The sequence below is a fragment of the Ptychodera flava genome, chromosome 14 (assembly GCF_041260155.1).
Source record: "Ptychodera flava strain L36383 chromosome 14, AS_Pfla_20210202, whole genome shotgun sequence".
NCBI classification, from domain to species: Eukaryota; Metazoa; Hemichordata; class Enteropneusta; family Ptychoderidae; genus Ptychodera; species Ptychodera flava.
In genome coordinates this window covers 36797654-36816162 of record NC_091941.1, presented here as the reverse complement: position 1 = coordinate 36816162, position 18509 = coordinate 36797654, and the positions used below count along the sequence as shown (strand labels likewise).

The following is an 18509-nucleotide window of genomic DNA, read 5'->3' as shown; positions in this document are numbered from 1 at the left end:
GGGGCAATTTTTGCCGTTTTGGTTAAAAAATGTGTATTTCCAAAACTACTCATTTGATAGCTTTGAAATTTGGTATACAGGTTCCTACAGATGAACTAAATGATATTTATTGAAATTATGATGAAATCTGCAATTTTGCACATTTTTGGGCAATTTTTTCCGTTTTTGGTCAAAAAATGTGTATTTCCAAAACTACTCATCTGATAGCTTTGCAATTTGGTATACAAGTTCCTACAGATCACTTTAATGATATTTATTGAAATTATGATGAAATCTGCAATTTTGTAATTTGGGGGCAATTTTGCCATTTTTGGTCAAAAAATATGTATTTCCAAAACTAATCATCTGATAGCTTTGAAATTTGGTATACAGGTTTCTATAGATTAACTAAATGATATTTATTGAAATGATGATGAAATCTGCAATTTTATTTTTGGGGCAATTGTTGCCATTTTTGGTCAGAAAATTTTATTCTCAAAAAACTACTCATCAGATAGCTTTGGTTGACATGTTCTTAGGGATGATCCGATGTGATATATTCAAAGTATGATGAAATCTTCAATTGTGTATTTTTGCAGCTATTTTAGCCACTTTTCTCTGGCCACTGCATTGAGCTATCAAAGATTTCCACCTTCTTCATCAACATGTGTCAAAAATAGTTATTCTCTACATAAACACAGCGGAGCTATATCGGCCGCTAGGTCGCTTGTTTCATTAATATTTCTCAGGCCAGCACAAAACCGTTGAGTTGATACATACAGAAAGAATCGTAAAATTCTTGTCACTTGTTGCCAGGATAATCAACTAACTGTTCAGATGTAGTTAAGGATAAGTTATCACCTGGAAATGACGAACTAATTTCTGTCCGTAACTTGGTAAACTGTCGCTGATATGTCTCCTGTCAACCGCCTATTGTTGCACGTGCTGCCCTTTTAAAAACGCATAGACACGTCTTGAGACTATATCGAACAGTTCTAATTTTAAGGAAACTAAACATGCGTAGAGATTAACCCGTGTACTCAGTCTACGTTTCTATGTACACAGTCTACTCCCACATTTCCCCAACGCAGAGCTAGCTCTGTTAGTCTAGTTTTAATACTGCAAAAGAAAAAACTTTAATAAGGCACTGAAAAGTATTAACTTATCTCTGTCTGTCTCCTTCTCATTCTTTCTCCCTACCGGATGTCTGTATGTATCTTCTGCCTGCTTTTACATGTCATTGTCATCGACCAAGGTTAATTCCCTTGCAGCTTCAAACATTGCCTTAGGTTGCTGTGATCTTCTGATTGACGTCTTGTTTTGCTGAAACACTGTACGATCAAACATTATGAAGGCATGTAAGCATAAAAACGTAATCCACATTATATGCCATTTTATGTACTCCAAATCTCGAAAATACAATATGATCTTGCAGTATCAATTGCATGATCGGCCTGATCCAAAACAGAATGAATATACTGTTACAAATTATGTTTACCATCAGGGCTTCCTTGGGGCTATCATGTATGTGCCACTGTAATTGTGACGATGACGTAATAAGAAATGAAAAAGTTTTAAGCTGTTGGCCTTTTTCGTCGTCAGGACAATCGTTGATCGAATACTACGTTTAATAGATAGAGTCCAAGTACTTGTTTCCAGGTGTTTGATTAGACTTGTGAAGAAAACTATCCCTTAAAGCATCGGAAGGAGCCTCCTAAAAAGGTACGGTTGAGGTCATCTGTAATCGCCAAAGTGCTTTGAATCGGCTTTGACCAAAATGACAATGTGCCCTTACAATATTGCCTCTATAGGCAATGCTACAGAACGGTAGGAAATTTTCTAATGTTTCTTCTTTCGCTCGGCGCTTTGACCAAGAGAAAGCGGTGAACTTTGGTTTACCCATGTGTTATTTATCAAATATAAAATTATATAGATTTTGTTGCCTTGACAGAAAACATCATTATTTTGCCATGCGGAGTAGTTTCCTATTTGTCATCAGTTGTATTTTAATGGGTCGATATATCATCTTTATTACGATGTTGACCCTCCTCTCCCTAAGCGAAGGATTCGTGTGTCACATCCGTCAGCTTTTATGATTTACGAGTCCCAAGGTATTAGAATCGCCGCCTTGTTTGATTTATTGGTTTGTTACAATGCAAAAATCTTGAGGCTCAGCCTCTCTGAGTTCAAGAATACGAACAAAGGGTCAGGTACATAACCTAGTTATGATAGTTTTACAAAGTAAATGTTTTAATTTCGTAAAGATGTATGTATGTATGTATGTATGTATGTATGTATGTATGTATGTATGTATGTATGTATGTATGTATGTATGTATGAACGTACGTACGTACGTAGTACGTACGTACGTACGTACGTACGTATGTATGTATGTATGTATGTATGTATGTATGTATGTATGTATGTATGTATGTATGTATGTATGTATGAGTGTATGTATGTATGAGTGTATGTGTGTATGCGTGTGTGCTTCAGATCATACGTAAATTGGTTTCTTTATACAAGACTTGCGATGTAATACCACATGTCCCAAACACATCAGCGATGATTTTATACTGTTTATAGGACTAGTGCTATATGTGACCTTGAATTTGCTATGGTGTTTCTCACCAATTACACTTAACGTATAGCCACCTGAGATAGATAGATATAAGTGTTCGGAGGATGTAGCCGTTGAAAAACTTACACAGGAAAAGGTCAGTCAACATGATTGGCATTTATTACTGCATACCGTCCTCAGAGGAAGTGATGAAATTACTCCTCGCGTTTACATCATCGATAATCTATAATTGGAATACTGAATAGATCGTCCCATCTCAATGCTAGCTCGCGATAAAATATCCAGCAAGATGACTCGAAGTCGATTATCAAGAAACATTAACAACGTATGACACAAAATACGACCATCATAATGGGCAGCCATTGTTCAGATGCAGTTAATTCGTTGGAGACAGTTCGCAACTGGGAATACGAAATTTGCGGTGCTTACGTGTGCAATTAAAAACAAACGCTTTTTCTCGCTCGTTTTGTCGATTGTAAAACCAGGAGGATATCAGAACCACAACTCTATATCTAGAAGAGGGCGTTTGAGTTGAGGAATCGACGAGGAAAATGATGTTGAAAGTGCCTTCGATGATTGAGACGTAGAAGAGCTAACATCAATTTGCATAATTTTCTCTTTTGAGCATTACATAGAGCTTCATCGATAACTTGAAGAAATCGTGGTGAGAATATGAAAGGTTTGAATAGAAGTCGAAATAATAATTTTGAGAAATTAAAATTTAAAATCTGCTAAATATGCTAAATAATCGTTTTCTGTTTTTTTTTATATATTGCACTTATGAAATGGCACATGAGATAAAATCACATTCTTTTTGTAATCTTTCAAAGTTGGAAGTGATTTGCCGTATTTTTTTGAGATTGAAACACACCTATATAGTCACCAGGAGTCAGTTTGCCAGTAAAGCGGCGGCAAATTCCGCAAAGTGGCACCAGTGCCCTTCATGCGGAAATATGCTGGCTTCTAAAATCATGCACATCGCTGGAGTCAGTAATATGTGGCTAAACTTCGGACATTAAAATGATGCCGAGTCAAGCATCATCTATGATGTTGTGCTTGCAAACAAATCTGAGTTAGCATGCATGTGACCGTCAGATTTTCGACAACAGAAAACTGTCAGCGAAGTCTTACATGTCTAAACTCACAATGACAAAGATTAATAACAAAAAATATGCGAAATAGTATTTTTATGCAAATAATGCTACGTCGTCACTACCATGCTATGCGAAAACCTTACGGACAAATATCCAGGCAGGCGAATATAATTTTCAGTATAGACTCAGTGTAAGAGGACGCTGTCTCAGTTCAATTTTATTTCAATTTCACGCAGTTATATTTATCTTTTTTATATCATAAGAAGTAGTATTTGCGACATTGATTCTATCTCTGGACTGGCATTTCCTGAAATATCGCGAATGGCATTGAATCGAAGGTTTTAAAATCTGGACGTTAGAGGTCGCTACAACCGATCGAACGGAGACTGCCATCTCGCAATCTTTATTGAGGCTGCGTTCACAGAAAACGGTGGGGGGGACTGGAGGAAATCATGGGGGGATTCGAAAATTTGGAGGTAGTAGAGGGGGACTTGAAAATTTGCTCTACCTGTAGGGGAGACTTCAGTGAACATTTTTGGTTCCCTTTTGTCTTTTACATTTTCCAAGTCCAAGTTTTTGTAGGTAATTTAATGAAAAATGAATACCATTTTTGATGTCATCCAAATGTTGTAATTTTAGTAATAATTTAACAGAATCTAGAACCATTTTGTCACATTTCATGACTTATATCTAGAAAAAATCTACACATGTCCGATTTGTCGTAAAAAAACAAACTTAAGCCCAATAACAGGGCAGAAGCTGCAACTTTTAATGATTTCTGCAATATTTCTATGCAATATAACAACTATAGTTTCTTGCCATCTCCCTACAGCATGCTCAAACACACAATATTTAGTTTGTCGACAAAGCCTGTATATAGAAATATAAATATGTATTCGGTGATAATTTAATTGGAGTCCAGACTGACAGTCAGTTGTCAGTGATACAAATGCATGGTACACATACATAGGCTATGATAGCAAGCTGAATACTAGACAATTCAACATGCTGTTAGGAGTAGAACAAGAACGCAGTCGTAAAACTGAACAAAAATATTGTCAAAATTATCAAAGTCAATACGGCTACTGCCTACGGGTAGTGTCACTATCATTAATGCTCTGCTACTGTAGTGTCACTGTACCTGAACAGTGACAGAGATAGCTCTGACTCTGATGTACATGGTAGTTGAAGAAAGAGTTTGGGTCAAATGACGCTCATGACAGTGAAACATACTTGTCACACAAGATCAGGCCAGAGAGCAACACATGGAAGAACACATGGAAATTTTTGAATTCTGGCATATGAGAATATCAAATATTAAAGAAAAGATGAGGTCACCATGCTTGATTTTCTAAATTCTCATTCTTGTGATAAAATGATGAATAAGTAAAACTTTGAAGAGTAAAGACTAAATGAAAAAATATGTGACCAAATGGAATTATTTTTTAACCAAATTCGCAATTATTACACCCAAAATTTCAGAGATTAAAACATTTATTTGATGAAATATTTTAACCTTCCAGTATTGTCAATTTTGAGTAGCATCTAATTCATATATGTCTTGTAGTTTTGCAACAAATTTTTGGTTGGTCACCGTGCTCAGTTTTTTACAATATGGCAATTAGCCAGAATTCACAATTTGCCTACTTTCTCATGATTGTCATTTTGTGTGCTCTTCAGCAGGAGCAATTGACCTGGCCAGAGTTGGATTAACTCAAGTTGGCTTTTAGACCAAAAAATCTAAAAAATTTACTGATGCATTTAAAGAACTTGCCTTGGGAATATGACTATACAAAGTGCTAATACAGGTAATGTTGAACACCTGTGAGCAGAACGGCGCAATACATGTTTATTTTTTCTGCGCTCACATCCTTTACAAATATGCGGGCCTGTGATAGTTTGGGGGGACTTGAAAAATTTTGACCATATAGAGGGGGGGCATTTGAAAAATTTTAGGGTACTTAGGGGGGATCTGAAAAAAAATAAGATTTCAATCGAGATTCCTCCAGCCCCCCTAATCGTTATATGTGAACGCAGCCTTATCACAGCGCATAACGTGCACGTCGGAAATGTTTACCCTATACTTACATCAATCATTCCGTTGCCATGGCAAATGGGAGTTGACAAGTCATCGAGAATTCTTATTGGATCATGGATCAGCATTATGTAAACAAGCTACACGTAAACTTGTGCCGTTATTTACCACTCTGTTCACAAGAACTCGGATACAAATGATGTTAAGGTTCACGAAACTGTCACGCGGGAGAGTTTTTGAGCAGGGGAGTATAATGGGGGAATTTCACTCACTTGGTAGGGCTAACTCGCTTGGCTAAGACTGGGCTGGGAGGTACCTTTACAGAATCGTGCTGACATCCGAATAGACCGACACGAACACTGGGAATTTATGATGCAAAATGAAATGTGTAAAATTTAATAAAATAAGCTAACTCGAGCACTTACGCAAACTACTGCCTAAAATTGCCTAGTTAACAAAATAGTGCGGGGGTAGCGGAAAGCAAGATGTCTAAATCATGGAGGAGAGGAGCGTCCAGTAGTTGTCTTGTTCTGCGTGGTCTTCAGGCCGTTAGGATTCTCCTCCCACGTCGATGCTCCTCCGTCGATCCTCCAAAACGTAGATTTTCAGTCCCTTTACACCCGCACGTTTGCGTTAGACATGTTATGAAAACTTAATTGGTGTGGGCTGTGGCGTCAGCATTGTTTATCACCGTCATGGGGAATTTTTATGTATGTGGAAGTTAGAATTTAGCTTGAATTTTGAAATACCCACAGCCCTTATCCAACGTCAGATTGATATCATAACAATACATTATAATCCAACCAAGTGATTACAAACATCTTAAGTATTTCTAACGCCTAGACCTTTGTCCGATTTCGTTGTGCACAGTTCTATCAGCCTACTTTCAAGCAAACGCCTCGGGCGGGGGCAATGACAAATAGTCGTAGATAGATCTAATGAGATTATTAAATGAATATGTGTCGAAATAGAACGACCCGAATTGCCCCGCCAATTTCCGCACGTTGCGTGTCACCAATACTTAATTTATTTAATTATGAAAAAATAAAAATATTCTTAGTCTTTATAAGCTACGAGACCAGAACCTGCGGAGCTGAAAAGAATACTTGTTATGTTAAGAATCACTCACAAGTTTCTAATCGACAACTTTGGTTATATTCTGGAGTTTTCATTAAATTGAAAGTAATTAGTGGAGATATCAATGGAATAGAATATTATGAGCTAAATTGTGAGAATCGTTCTAATGAGGAGAGAGACGCCATCATGCATGTTTTTGTTCAACTTCGCTGGAAAAAAGGGTTGCTTTTTGAGTTTGTGGCATTTGTTGACCTACTGTATCGGTTGACAAGGCCGAAAGTGACACATTCCTGCGCAGCTTTGGATCAATGTGTACTTAACTGACTGAATTGAATTGTCGAGTCGTCAAGGCGATCATGCGACCGTCAAAGTAGCGAAGAGGTTCATTAACACGTCTACGCTTGAAAGTTGCAGGAGGATCTCTTCATTGGTTTGTCTCCTTAAAATTCTGTCATATTTTGAAAAAACAAAAACGCGATTTCGGAAAATTCAACAAATGTCGAAAGGCTGGAGAACAAAGGCTCTGTTATTATGCTTTAAATTTGCATAGCAAGAGCAAATCTATAATTGGCTTACTCAGCAAAACAAATACATAAATATACTTGAAGTGTCATTTTCCATACGGTTGCTTAAAACAAACTTTTGTTTATCACTGTTGCCAGTGGTGAGTTTATTGTCAGGATTCTATTTCTGCTGAAGTCAACCTAATGCTGACCTATTCGATCTACATCGTCTGAAGAGTACAAAGCAAGGAGCTGGTCCATCAAAATAATCATGGATTTCAGAGTCATCTCAGCGAACCGTTACAATGTCATAATAATTCTGTTTGTTATCATCCAAATGGTTCGAGTAGCAGGTATTGTTTTTTTAGTTTTCACCTTCAGTTGTAATATTTTGAGCATATGACCCTTATTTGGCATTTCTATCTGTGACTCTGACTGTCTCTGTCTTTTCGTGGCTCCCTAGTTCCTTTCTTTTCCCACAGTCCCTCTGTGTTTAAATTTACACAAATTCCTGGTGATGTTTTATCCCTGTCGGCAGAATTATCGTAACCTATGGAACCACTGAGGCAGTTTTGAGTCGCGAATTATAAAAATGTTACCGAAATGTTTATTCAACATTTTCATCTAAAATTGACTTTGTTTGGAAAGGCCTATGAGGTACTGATTCAAGTGAAACAATTATAGCATTTCTCTATATAGGCTGTTTGTTTGTGTGTTTGTTTATTTTGCGGCAGCATGTGCATTGCGTGAACGAGTAAAAGGGAGGCGTCGTCCCACCTGTGGATGCACATCTACCTTGTTGATAAATCGTGCTTTTTGCCATAAATTAGCGATGATATGAAGCATATTAAGAATATATTTGATGCGCATGTTCATAATTTGTAGTTTTGTAGCTTTCCGATCACTTGCAAGACATTGCTATATTAACTTTGGTTGCGACCCTTCGTTTGTGTGAAGCTGCTTCTGCTACTACGCTCTCGTTTCAGTACAGTGACCAACGGTCCTTCCCATTGGGGAACTGTGAGCCACCATTTTACCATTTTGGATTTGCACAAGCAAGGACAAGTTGTGCATAGCAACAGACCGATTCTATGGGCCCATACGCGCAGCCGTAGACGGGACGACAGCTCCCTTAAAGCGACTCTCCGACATTCCGTCAAAACAGAAAATTGGCCGTCTCTTTCACCGCACACGCATCCATGAGCAGTAATAAGAAATTGTATGTTCCTGATTTCTTTTCCTCTTTCCTTTACGTTAGGTAAATACATCGGCGAGGGGTTGACTTTTTGCATAAATCTGTGAACTGATCATGACAGTTCAGCATATACAGTTCGTGACTTGAACTTGATTTGACTTCTATTGTAATGCCCCTCCCCCTCCGTTGCTTTTTAATTAAAGTACGTGAAGAACATGTTGGCTCACCTTAAAATTGGAAACGTTATTCGATTGTATCCTATCTTTAAATGACTATCTTTACTGTTTGATCGAGACTTTGTGCATGTATGGTGATTGAAACTTACCTTTTCTTTTTAAATCTCTTTGCATCAATAGAATCGACGGTGTGTACGGAAGATTCAGACTGTTCAGAATATTGGTATTTAGGCCTGACCCGTTGCTGCGTGGTCTACGGCATAGGTACTTGCTGTGACGAAGACACGTGGCGGGATAATGGAGGTGACGATTTAGGGGAGGACGTAAAGGACGCCTTTGAGTTCGGGTGAGACCTACGATGCCCTTTGAATGTATCATCGATAACTGTGATTCACGTATATCGGGGATCAAGTTAAAATGATACTGCCTCGAAACGTCAGAGTATAGTGTGTTGAAATGATAGTTAGCATAAATGATATTGCGTTAACGACACCATAAACACTTTTAAGACAAAGTAATTCTAAACATAGGGTATAGTTTATTGGTGAGGTACCGATTCTTTCCCCTAGAGATTTTTGCAGATCTATGTTTACGAAAACCTATATATCCAGCAACCGTACGCGTAATCAGCGTGTCTGCAATGATACTGAAGTAATAGTGATGGGTGTGGCCGTGTCACTGTAACCATGGTCACCATGGTGTTATTCAAAGGTACTTATGCAATTAAAAAATGGTAGATCATGGTTTCCAAAATGGTGATAAAATTCAAATACTAGTAGAGTCATAACTTATTAGGATACGTGTTTTCTTTTGGTACAATGACCGATGACGTCAAAGGTTGAGGTCATCTTCAAAAGGAGGGGTGAATGGTGTCTGTAAAGTGGTTCAAACATAGTGGTATATTACCTTTGAGGATTGAAAATGATTTACTCTTGATACATTGTTTAATATAAAACTTATGGTGCCACAACAACTGTTATGATATTTTGATATATAGATAAATAAATATAACTTTATTGTAACCAAGAAGGAAACTGTCACTGACCTAAATTTTACTTTCGGAGCACGGTTCTTGATGGCATATAACATTCAGTAGTAAAATATATCAATACACTCCTCATCAATCTATCTGGTGAGGTACACTCCTCATCAATCTAGTGTATCTACCTGAAGACGTCACAAGATAGTCTTTGATTGAAATTACATGAATCTGCCAAGTCTAAAACTAGCGTAAAACAAAATAATGGAAAAAAAATTGCAATCGCTGTATCAAACCCGCTACAACGCAACGGGCAATCAGTCACAAGCCATACATCATCATCATCATCATCATCATCATCATCATCATTATCATCATCATCATTATCACCATCATCATCATCATCATCATTCAATAAAACCACAAGTGCCACAGCATATACTAATCACAAAAAACAAAGAATTAAAAAAAACGAAATGCCACAGCATATACTACTCACAAAAACAAAGAATAAAAAAACGAAATGCCACAGCATATACTACTCACAAAAACAAAGAATAAAACCACAAGTGCCACAGCATATACTAATCACAAAAAACAAAGAATTAAAAAAAACGAAAAATAAAAGCTCTAAGAATGTTCAAAAGTCAACCTACTACAAAAAAATTCGTACAACAAGGAAAATACGATCTGAAAAGTTAGCCATCTCGATAAATTTTGAATTGACACAAATGTGCCTTCTCCTCGTGCAAATATACATACAAATTCTATATCCAGCTAGAAACCAAAGTACAAGGGCTTACAATCTGCCGTACTTAAAAACCGTGGAATCGAATGGCCGTCAGCGGGCACTGGCAGCAGGCAACACGTATGCACGTAAAAGATCAGACTCGGACATTATGCCCTATTTAAAGACAGTTAAATTGAATGGCCGTTAGCGGGTAGCATGCGGCAAGCATATATGCCCGATAAACAGCTGATAATCTTCCGTACCAAAAGGGCATGGATTGCAATGGCCGTACACGGGCAGCTGGCGACCCAAAAAGGGCCGACAATCTAATACCTATAGTCTGTGGAATTGAACTGCCGTCGGCGATCTACCATATAGCAAATGTGCCTGGATTAGAATGAACACAAACGAGAAATAGGCGACAAGTAGGACTTCGATTTTTCCATACGAAACTTACGAAGTGAGAGGGCAACGGGCGTGCTCATGAAAGGGTTACAACGTCAAACAGATGATCGACATCCTTGTACGCATAAAGATATAGTGTGTTGGTATGAATTCAGACGGCGGACAATTTTACCGGATTGCCGCTATGCAGGGAGACATTAGTTCCTCTGTAGAAGTATAGTTCCGTTCTTCTTTTGCAAGTCAAAAGTTCAATTAAAAAGAAAAAAATACAATCATTATTCTGCGTCTTCATCTGCGGCAGACCTGGCTAACATCAATTTAGATTATTTTTTTTTCTTTTTCAAAGGAACTTTACCTTTCGGCAAAAATTAAAAGGCTGTAAACCGTACAGATGAGTGACACAATCGTTCTATTACCTGTTCCATGTTGCAGTGCGCGCTAGAGTATACAACTCTTACGTTACTCCACACACAGGGGGAAGAAGTGTGGTTACTTGTAGACCATTTTGGCAGAACTTGAAGTTGCCGTGGAATATGCTACTCATAGGACACTATGGTGGGTTACACCCTGACCTATATTTTCGTCGCCGAAAGATACGAAACACACAAAGAATTTATTTGAATTGTAAATTTGTGTCATTCTTGTATTACAATCCGTTGTACAACACAAAATCATAATTTTTTATTGATTTGAGAGTGTACATGATGCTTGATACAGCCATAGCAATGCATTGTGGTATAACAGGGAAAAGATCTCTACTAACTATGTAGATAATGTCTGGCCATCGGCAAAAGTTGACTGTACTGATGAAAGGTTCAGAGTAGTATCATAGTGTTCTTTGGTCATGAGAAAAATTCTGCACAGAATGAGAGTGCAAAATCGATAATTTAAACCCAGGGTATCGGGCATTAGGCGACGAATGTTCTCGCTAAATGCTTAGCGATACCGCCTACTAAAAGTGGTGTGGATGTGCAAGTCGGGCAGCCGGGCTTGGTTGACAGGTGTATCCGATCAAGAGCTGACAATATGTAAAGTAAGCAGATTGAAATGTTGAATTCCCGGAACAACAGAAGTGTCCGATAAATATCCCGTATAAAAGGTACGTAAAATGGGATGATTGTCAGCGGGCAGAAGGCGACAGGTGTGCCCGAAAAAGGACTGACAATCATCCGTACTTAAGTCCGTGGAATTGAATGACCGTCAGCGGGCCCGAAAAAAAGTCTGACAATCTGTCGTACCTGAAGACGGTTGAATTTAAATGGCCCTCACCGGATTGGATTATTCTTCCTTTGTTTTTTCTGCTAGCCAGGTGCTCTGAGATCATGTCCACTTTTAGATTCCACTGCTGGCTGCACTGTTCATTACTCGATTTGGACATTCCATCAGTCCATTAAGTTTCAGGACGTGAATGACGTGCCTTTCAAAGAAGCTACTCACTTCACTCTTTTGATTTCTCTCTTGAAAAAACGTGAACTAGGAGACTGTGAACCAGCAACCACAGAAAAATTACAGTAGGGGACAGCCCCTCTGACGCTTTTCTCCTCGGCCGCTCACGTGTTCTCTCCCCCCTCCCCTCGAGGTTCAAATTCTGCCCAGTCAGATATCCTAGTGAAAACCCTGTCATGATACCCATCCAAATTAAACAATACTATACTATATATGGTTGGATGTTGGTTATAGCGTGAGCTTTTTATACCTGTATTTTGTTGTCACTTTGAATTTATTTTGTTAGTGTCACCTTTTCCAACCGTTATGAGATAACTGATGATAATCTAGCAAGGTATATCAGGATTTGAAAGGTCTTTACTATTGCTGTATTTTTGTAAATTTTACAAATACATGTATGGGTTCTTAACTTTTCTAAGTTAGGGGGTCAGTCAAAATTTCTTATTTAGAAAGAAGGGTTACTCAAATTCATCATGGTTGGCAAGGGGGTAATCAAAATTTCCGATTTGATTTGTTTTGTTCGAACTTGTTTTATATTTGTGTTGTTTTTTTTTAAGTTGGGACGTGGTTTAAATGAACGAAAGTCCTCCCGCAAGCATTGGCTTTAAGTCAGAAGTAAATCAAATAAACAAAAAAAAAAAGTTGTACTTTGACGTTTTGGGGATTTGCACAAAATTTCATATCAGCTATAATGGTAACAAAATGTTGATATTTAATAAGTAAATAGATTTAAAACTCTCAAAGGCAATATAACATACTATATTCGGACCAACTTCTGGACTCCTGGGTGATTCACTTTGTAAAAAACAGCAACTTAAGGTTATCAAAAAATCATACAATTTTCACATTCAGCCCTCGTTTTGAAGGTGACCTTGGCCACCTTATCGGTCATGGTACCAAAATAAAGCCCGCATCCGAATGGATAACTCTTGTATTTGAATTTTATCTTTACATTTCTTGTAAGCCGGGATATTCCATTCTTTCATTGCACGAGCACCCTTAAAAGAACACTATGGTAACCATGACAACAGCTCCTCACGGCCACACCCAGCACAATTATCATTGTAGACAACCTGATTCCGGTAGATGGATATATAGGTTTTCGGCAAAAATAGGTGTGCAAAAATCTCTAGTGACGGCGGGGTTCCCCATGGCCTAATAACTTTCGTTCAAGTCCTTGAAAGATTAGCCTGAAGTCATTTTGGTACTTCAATATTTTTGTTCTGTTTCTGCTGTTTGTAAAACATAGTGTCTGGTGTTAGGTATTCTGAAAAATATATTATTAAAATACAAACTTTTACTTGTATAAACGCAGCCTTCTCATGCATGTCACTAGATCACTCGTGCAAAAACAATTTTCTCTAAACTGGTATCAATTTGAAATTTTGCCCTTACAGATTGAATCTCATTCTCGGCATTGTGTTCGGAACCATCGCTTTGATCATTGTCATCATCATAATCTGTGTTGTTGCATGTGTTTGCTGCAGTAAGTCTAGTGGACGTACAACAACAACTGTCTCACGTGAGTACAGTTTTACTTGATATTACAATTAATCTTTCTTATGTAACAAAAAAATTACCACCTTGTGTCGCTACGGGCTTCTGTGACATGAGTCGAGCAATAGCTCATTTCGCCATTTTCAACTTGTCATTCATGTAACGATATGTATTAGCTTTAGAAAATCACATATCACCGGGCATCATCAGAAACCATGCGCGTATTGCATGGTAATCGATGGCCTTAACAATTTGTACTAGACAGCCAGTGAACGAATCCACCTTCATGGCGGAGGGAATCGTTTGCGATGAAAACTATTGCATTTTGTGTGGATATCAGCGTTATAAACTCTTGTATCGAACGATTATTTCAACTTTCTTTGGCTGGGAAAATCTCACACATGTTACAAATCTTGTTCTGAGTTAATAAGCCGTAATGTTGTTCTGACTCAATACTGTCATGTGAGAATTCCCTGTAATGATTATATTTTACTGTAACTATATATTTTGTAACATCGCGATGGAATATTGTTATTTTTAGACAACCAAGTTGGGATGGCACCGGTCCAAACGACGCAAACTGTTTCCACCGGTGCGACATATGGTGGCGCTGTACAACAGCCTCCAGCGTATCCGGCCCAGCAAACTACGACAGGTGCATATCAACCACCACCACCTCCGGTATACCTGAGTAAAAACTAACGTAAACAAACGGCTCATGTCTACAGCAATTTCAAGGTCAATTGATTCATGTTACAAGTAAAGGATAACCGACGATTGTCCGTCGTTTTTGTAAAGAACGGATAGGACATATTACTTTTAATTAACAATCCCTATACAGCCAGAGAAATATTGCATTGTGGTTATCGAGCACTCACACGTTGAAAAATTCGAATTACGAAGTTTTCGGATTTTAATCTCAGGTAAAAGTCAAATTATTACCGATAATGGACAAAATCATAACGGCGTTCTCTTGCGCATCTCATATCCATTTAAAATTGAAGCTCAATAGCCGCAATTTTCCATTTATTCTCAATTATTGCAGTTACTTTTGAAGGAAACACTGTTTCTTGATCGACTCGCTAAACCACGTATATATGTCCACTGGTCAACTTATCATTGTGGAGTTTTAATCTAGCCATATAGACAGTAGAGAAACGTTGCCCTACTGTGTGCTATGGTCTGGCCAAGGATTTATTTGTCAATGTATGACTACCATAGGGTTGAACAGCTTCTATGGTTTATGCGTGACGTTACCCTATCTTTTGACAGTCGTTAATCTCAGATAAAAGCAAAATTATTACCGACAATGGACAAAATCATAACGGCGTCATGAGATCCTCTGAAAAGTCTCACAGTTTAGACGATGTCAAATGATGTTTGATAACAAGATAATATCCTCGTCTTTACTTTCGACATCTTTTGTTGTCACTCAATACTCGAGTCTTTCTACCGACATACATATCAATGATAAACAGACGAATGTAAATCTCAGTTCAGAAAACGTAGCCTCTCAGAGAATGAAAACCAGAGACGTCCTTGCACAATTGTTTCGAATAATACAGGCGTTCTGTTTGTTATGAAATGCGACATTGGCTTTCATAATACATTCCTGGTCTGTGTGTTGGTATATGTTGTGAACTATATATAAAAAAGACATTCCATCGAGTATAAATATAATCTTCTTAAAGTACATATTTTGCATTTTGCTCATGTAAGAGAGTCTTTCGCTAACAAGGGTAGACAAGAGGCTTGGTATAAAAGTTGTACAGTTCACATCGTGATCCTTCGGCTGTAGACCAAAGCCCTGGTCTTAAATGGTCAACGACAATAAAGCAACACCGTCACGAAGTGGATCGTGTTCATGAATCGTTATGTTGGCAAGACTTATACTTTGTTTTTTTTAACATAAGGTACAGTGAAGGAATAAACGTAATTACTGGAAATAACATCAAAGGATATAGCTACAATCCCTTAAGGTAAATTTGATATGGGGTGGGTAGATGATGTCATATGTTAAAAGCTTTGACAATACTATTGCAGTATGTCCATTTGTAATATTTGGCGTAACGCAGTGGTAGGCTTTGTTATATATCATGCAGTGTTATAATGAAAAGGGTGATAACAGAAAACCTAACTGTAGCTTTCTTCTAAAGCCACTGCTATTCCTATACTCCTAGGAATATTAGAACATCATTATGATTTTTATGACATGGAAATTATCCGCTATTATTTCAAATCATTTGGTAGATCAGATAAGGGAGAATTTTGAATTTCGAAATCATAAGACACTTTTAAAAAATATAAGGGGTAAGGGTCGTATAATACTGAAAACGAACAGAGCTAAAAGAGCTCTGTGAAACGAGAAACACAACAAATTTTAATCACTATCTCACATACACGTACTTGAAAAAAAAACCTTAGGAGGCCTAAATATTCTGTCAAGCCAATCACAGTTTTCTTCATCAATGTTTCTGTTTAAACAAATTAATGGAAAACATTAGTGGAAACCGAAGTCACGAAGGTTCCTAATTATGTTTTACGCCTTTAAAATCATGTGTACTGTTTTTCGTTATTTAAATACTTAATAAACATTTTTCATGGTTCCTTATCACGACTTTTTATGGCTTACTGGGCTACACAATTACAGTAGAATGTCACAGATATGACTTTCATGTAACTGAAAAATATGTAAAAGACTGATGGTCTTACGTGTACAGAATGAATTGCGGTCGATCATTTAAAGATAAAACTACGTTTCAAGAGTTGAAGTATCCTTGGGGAAATCAGTATTACTTCAATATCCTGGAGAAAACATTCATTTCTACAGTGTCATGGAAATTCTGTTTACTGCATAGTATTAAAACGCAACGAACATGCACCGTTAAACATTTTACTGTTGATGCGATGCAGGAAAGCTTTTTTTTTTCTTATTATTATTATTATTATTTACGGCGTGTTGGCCGGGGGAATTTCAAGGAGATTCGTAAATACCCTTGGGGAGGGTCAGACTTTGCAAACTTGGCTAGGGGAGAGGGTCACATTTTACATTTGCAAATTTTAATTTATAATGAATACAGCGTTTCAATTTTTACATCAGTCCGGTAGAGTACATCGCGCAGGTTTTATACATAAGTATGACCACCATGAATGGTACATGGTACAGACTAAACTGGCATGGTGTGAGTAAATCTATCTATCTATCTATCTATCTATCTATCTATCTATCTATCTATCTATCTATCTATCTATCTATCTATCTATCTATCTATCTATCTATCTATCTATCTATCTATCTATCTATCTATCTATCTATCTGTCTGTCTATCTGTCTATGTCTATCTATCTATCTATCTATCTATCTATCGATCTATCGATCTATCTATCTATCTATCTATCTATCTATCTATCTATCTATCTATCTATCTATCTATCTATCTATCTACCCACCTATCTATCTATCTCCTTATATAATGTACGGGGGAGAGAGGGGGAGAAGAGAGAGAGAGAGGAGAGAGAGAGAGAGAGAGAGAGAGAGTCAGACAGAGAGAGAGAGAGAGAGAGAGAGAGAGAGAGAGAGAGAGAGAGAAATACCTAAGACAATGCGGTAAATACCTATGACAACATATTGAATGTCCAGGACGATTTACTGAGTGCCCAGGACAACATGTTCAATGCCTAGCACAACATTGTAAATGTTCAGGATGGAATGCCTATTACAACATGTTGAGTGCCTATCACAACAATGAAATTGCCTAGGACAACATAATGCTGGAAAGCCTGGGAGAGTATAAAGGTCAACATTATGAATATGTAGGACAACAATCTGGATACACAGGACAACATATTGAATGCCCAGCGCAATATTGTAAATGCCTAGGACAACATGTTAGGCTACTCAGAAATCCATTGGATAAACACAATAATTATGAAATACTCAAACTTTATAAAATTACCACACAGATATTAAGATAGTTACGTAACAAAGTTATTTGATTGCGTACAGTAAGTTGAACATTTGGACAAGGACTGATACTTTCCTCTCTCGCCAACGAAGTCCCCTTTCACTCATTCCCGCCATAATAACTAACAGCTTACCTGGTTCCCCTCATCAACCCTACCGAAAGCCTAGTCCCTACTTTTCCCTAACCTACTAATCTCCCCAACTCCACTGTGTGTCCTCCTACCACTGCAGACGCTCCCTTCTCCCTGGTCTTACTCTGTGCTTTTTCATATTTGTGTACATGCTGGCCGACCAAGAGAATAGTGTCTCCCCTTTCGTTGATGAGGATATCCTGCCCTGTACCGTTCCAACAGCGGCAAACACCTTTTATCCATATAACAAATTTTTTGACTACCTGTCTCTGATCTCCAGCTGGACTCCAACGTTTTATTCTGGAGTGAATAGAATTTAAGTTGGTCGAAGAATATCGAACGAAATGCCTTTTCAACTTCTCAAAGAGAGATTGTTGGGTAAACACCTATAATTTAGAGAAAGCCACAGTACTGCTGAAAACTTATTGTCCGGAGACGCTGTTTGTGTTTTCGGCCAATCGAGAATAGGCATTATGAAAGGACTACACTAACAGACGCTGATGACACAGGGTTGATGATTCAGTAATGTATTGTGCTCCTCTCCCGTACTGTTGGACGGGCATTACAACATAACAGGTAGTTCTCTAGAGAAAAGAGTGTGCTTGTGAGATCTATACCTTCCTTTCTTATCGTCACGTCTCGTCTCGTCTCGGTATATTCTCTTAGGTTTCTTATAGAGATAACGGGAAGCTACTTAGTAGAGATTTCAAAGGTCTC

At 37.8% G+C, this 18509-nt stretch overlaps 1 protein-coding gene across 1 annotated transcript; it reads left to right on the top strand.

Moving 5' to 3' along the window:
• The first annotated feature begins 7452 nt into the window (after positions 1-7452).
• On the top strand, positions 7453-16308 carry LOC139150348 (uncharacterized). The gene is made up of 4 exons (XM_070722648.1): positions 7453-7622; positions 8821-8986; positions 13598-13722; positions 14239-16308. The coding sequence occupies exons 1-4, from the start codon at positions 7541-7543 to the stop codon at positions 14397-14399; spliced, it is 534 nt and encodes a 177-aa protein (XP_070578749.1). The 5' UTR covers positions 7453-7540; the 3' UTR covers positions 14400-16308.
• The last annotated feature ends 2201 nt before the right edge of the window (positions 16309-18509 follow it).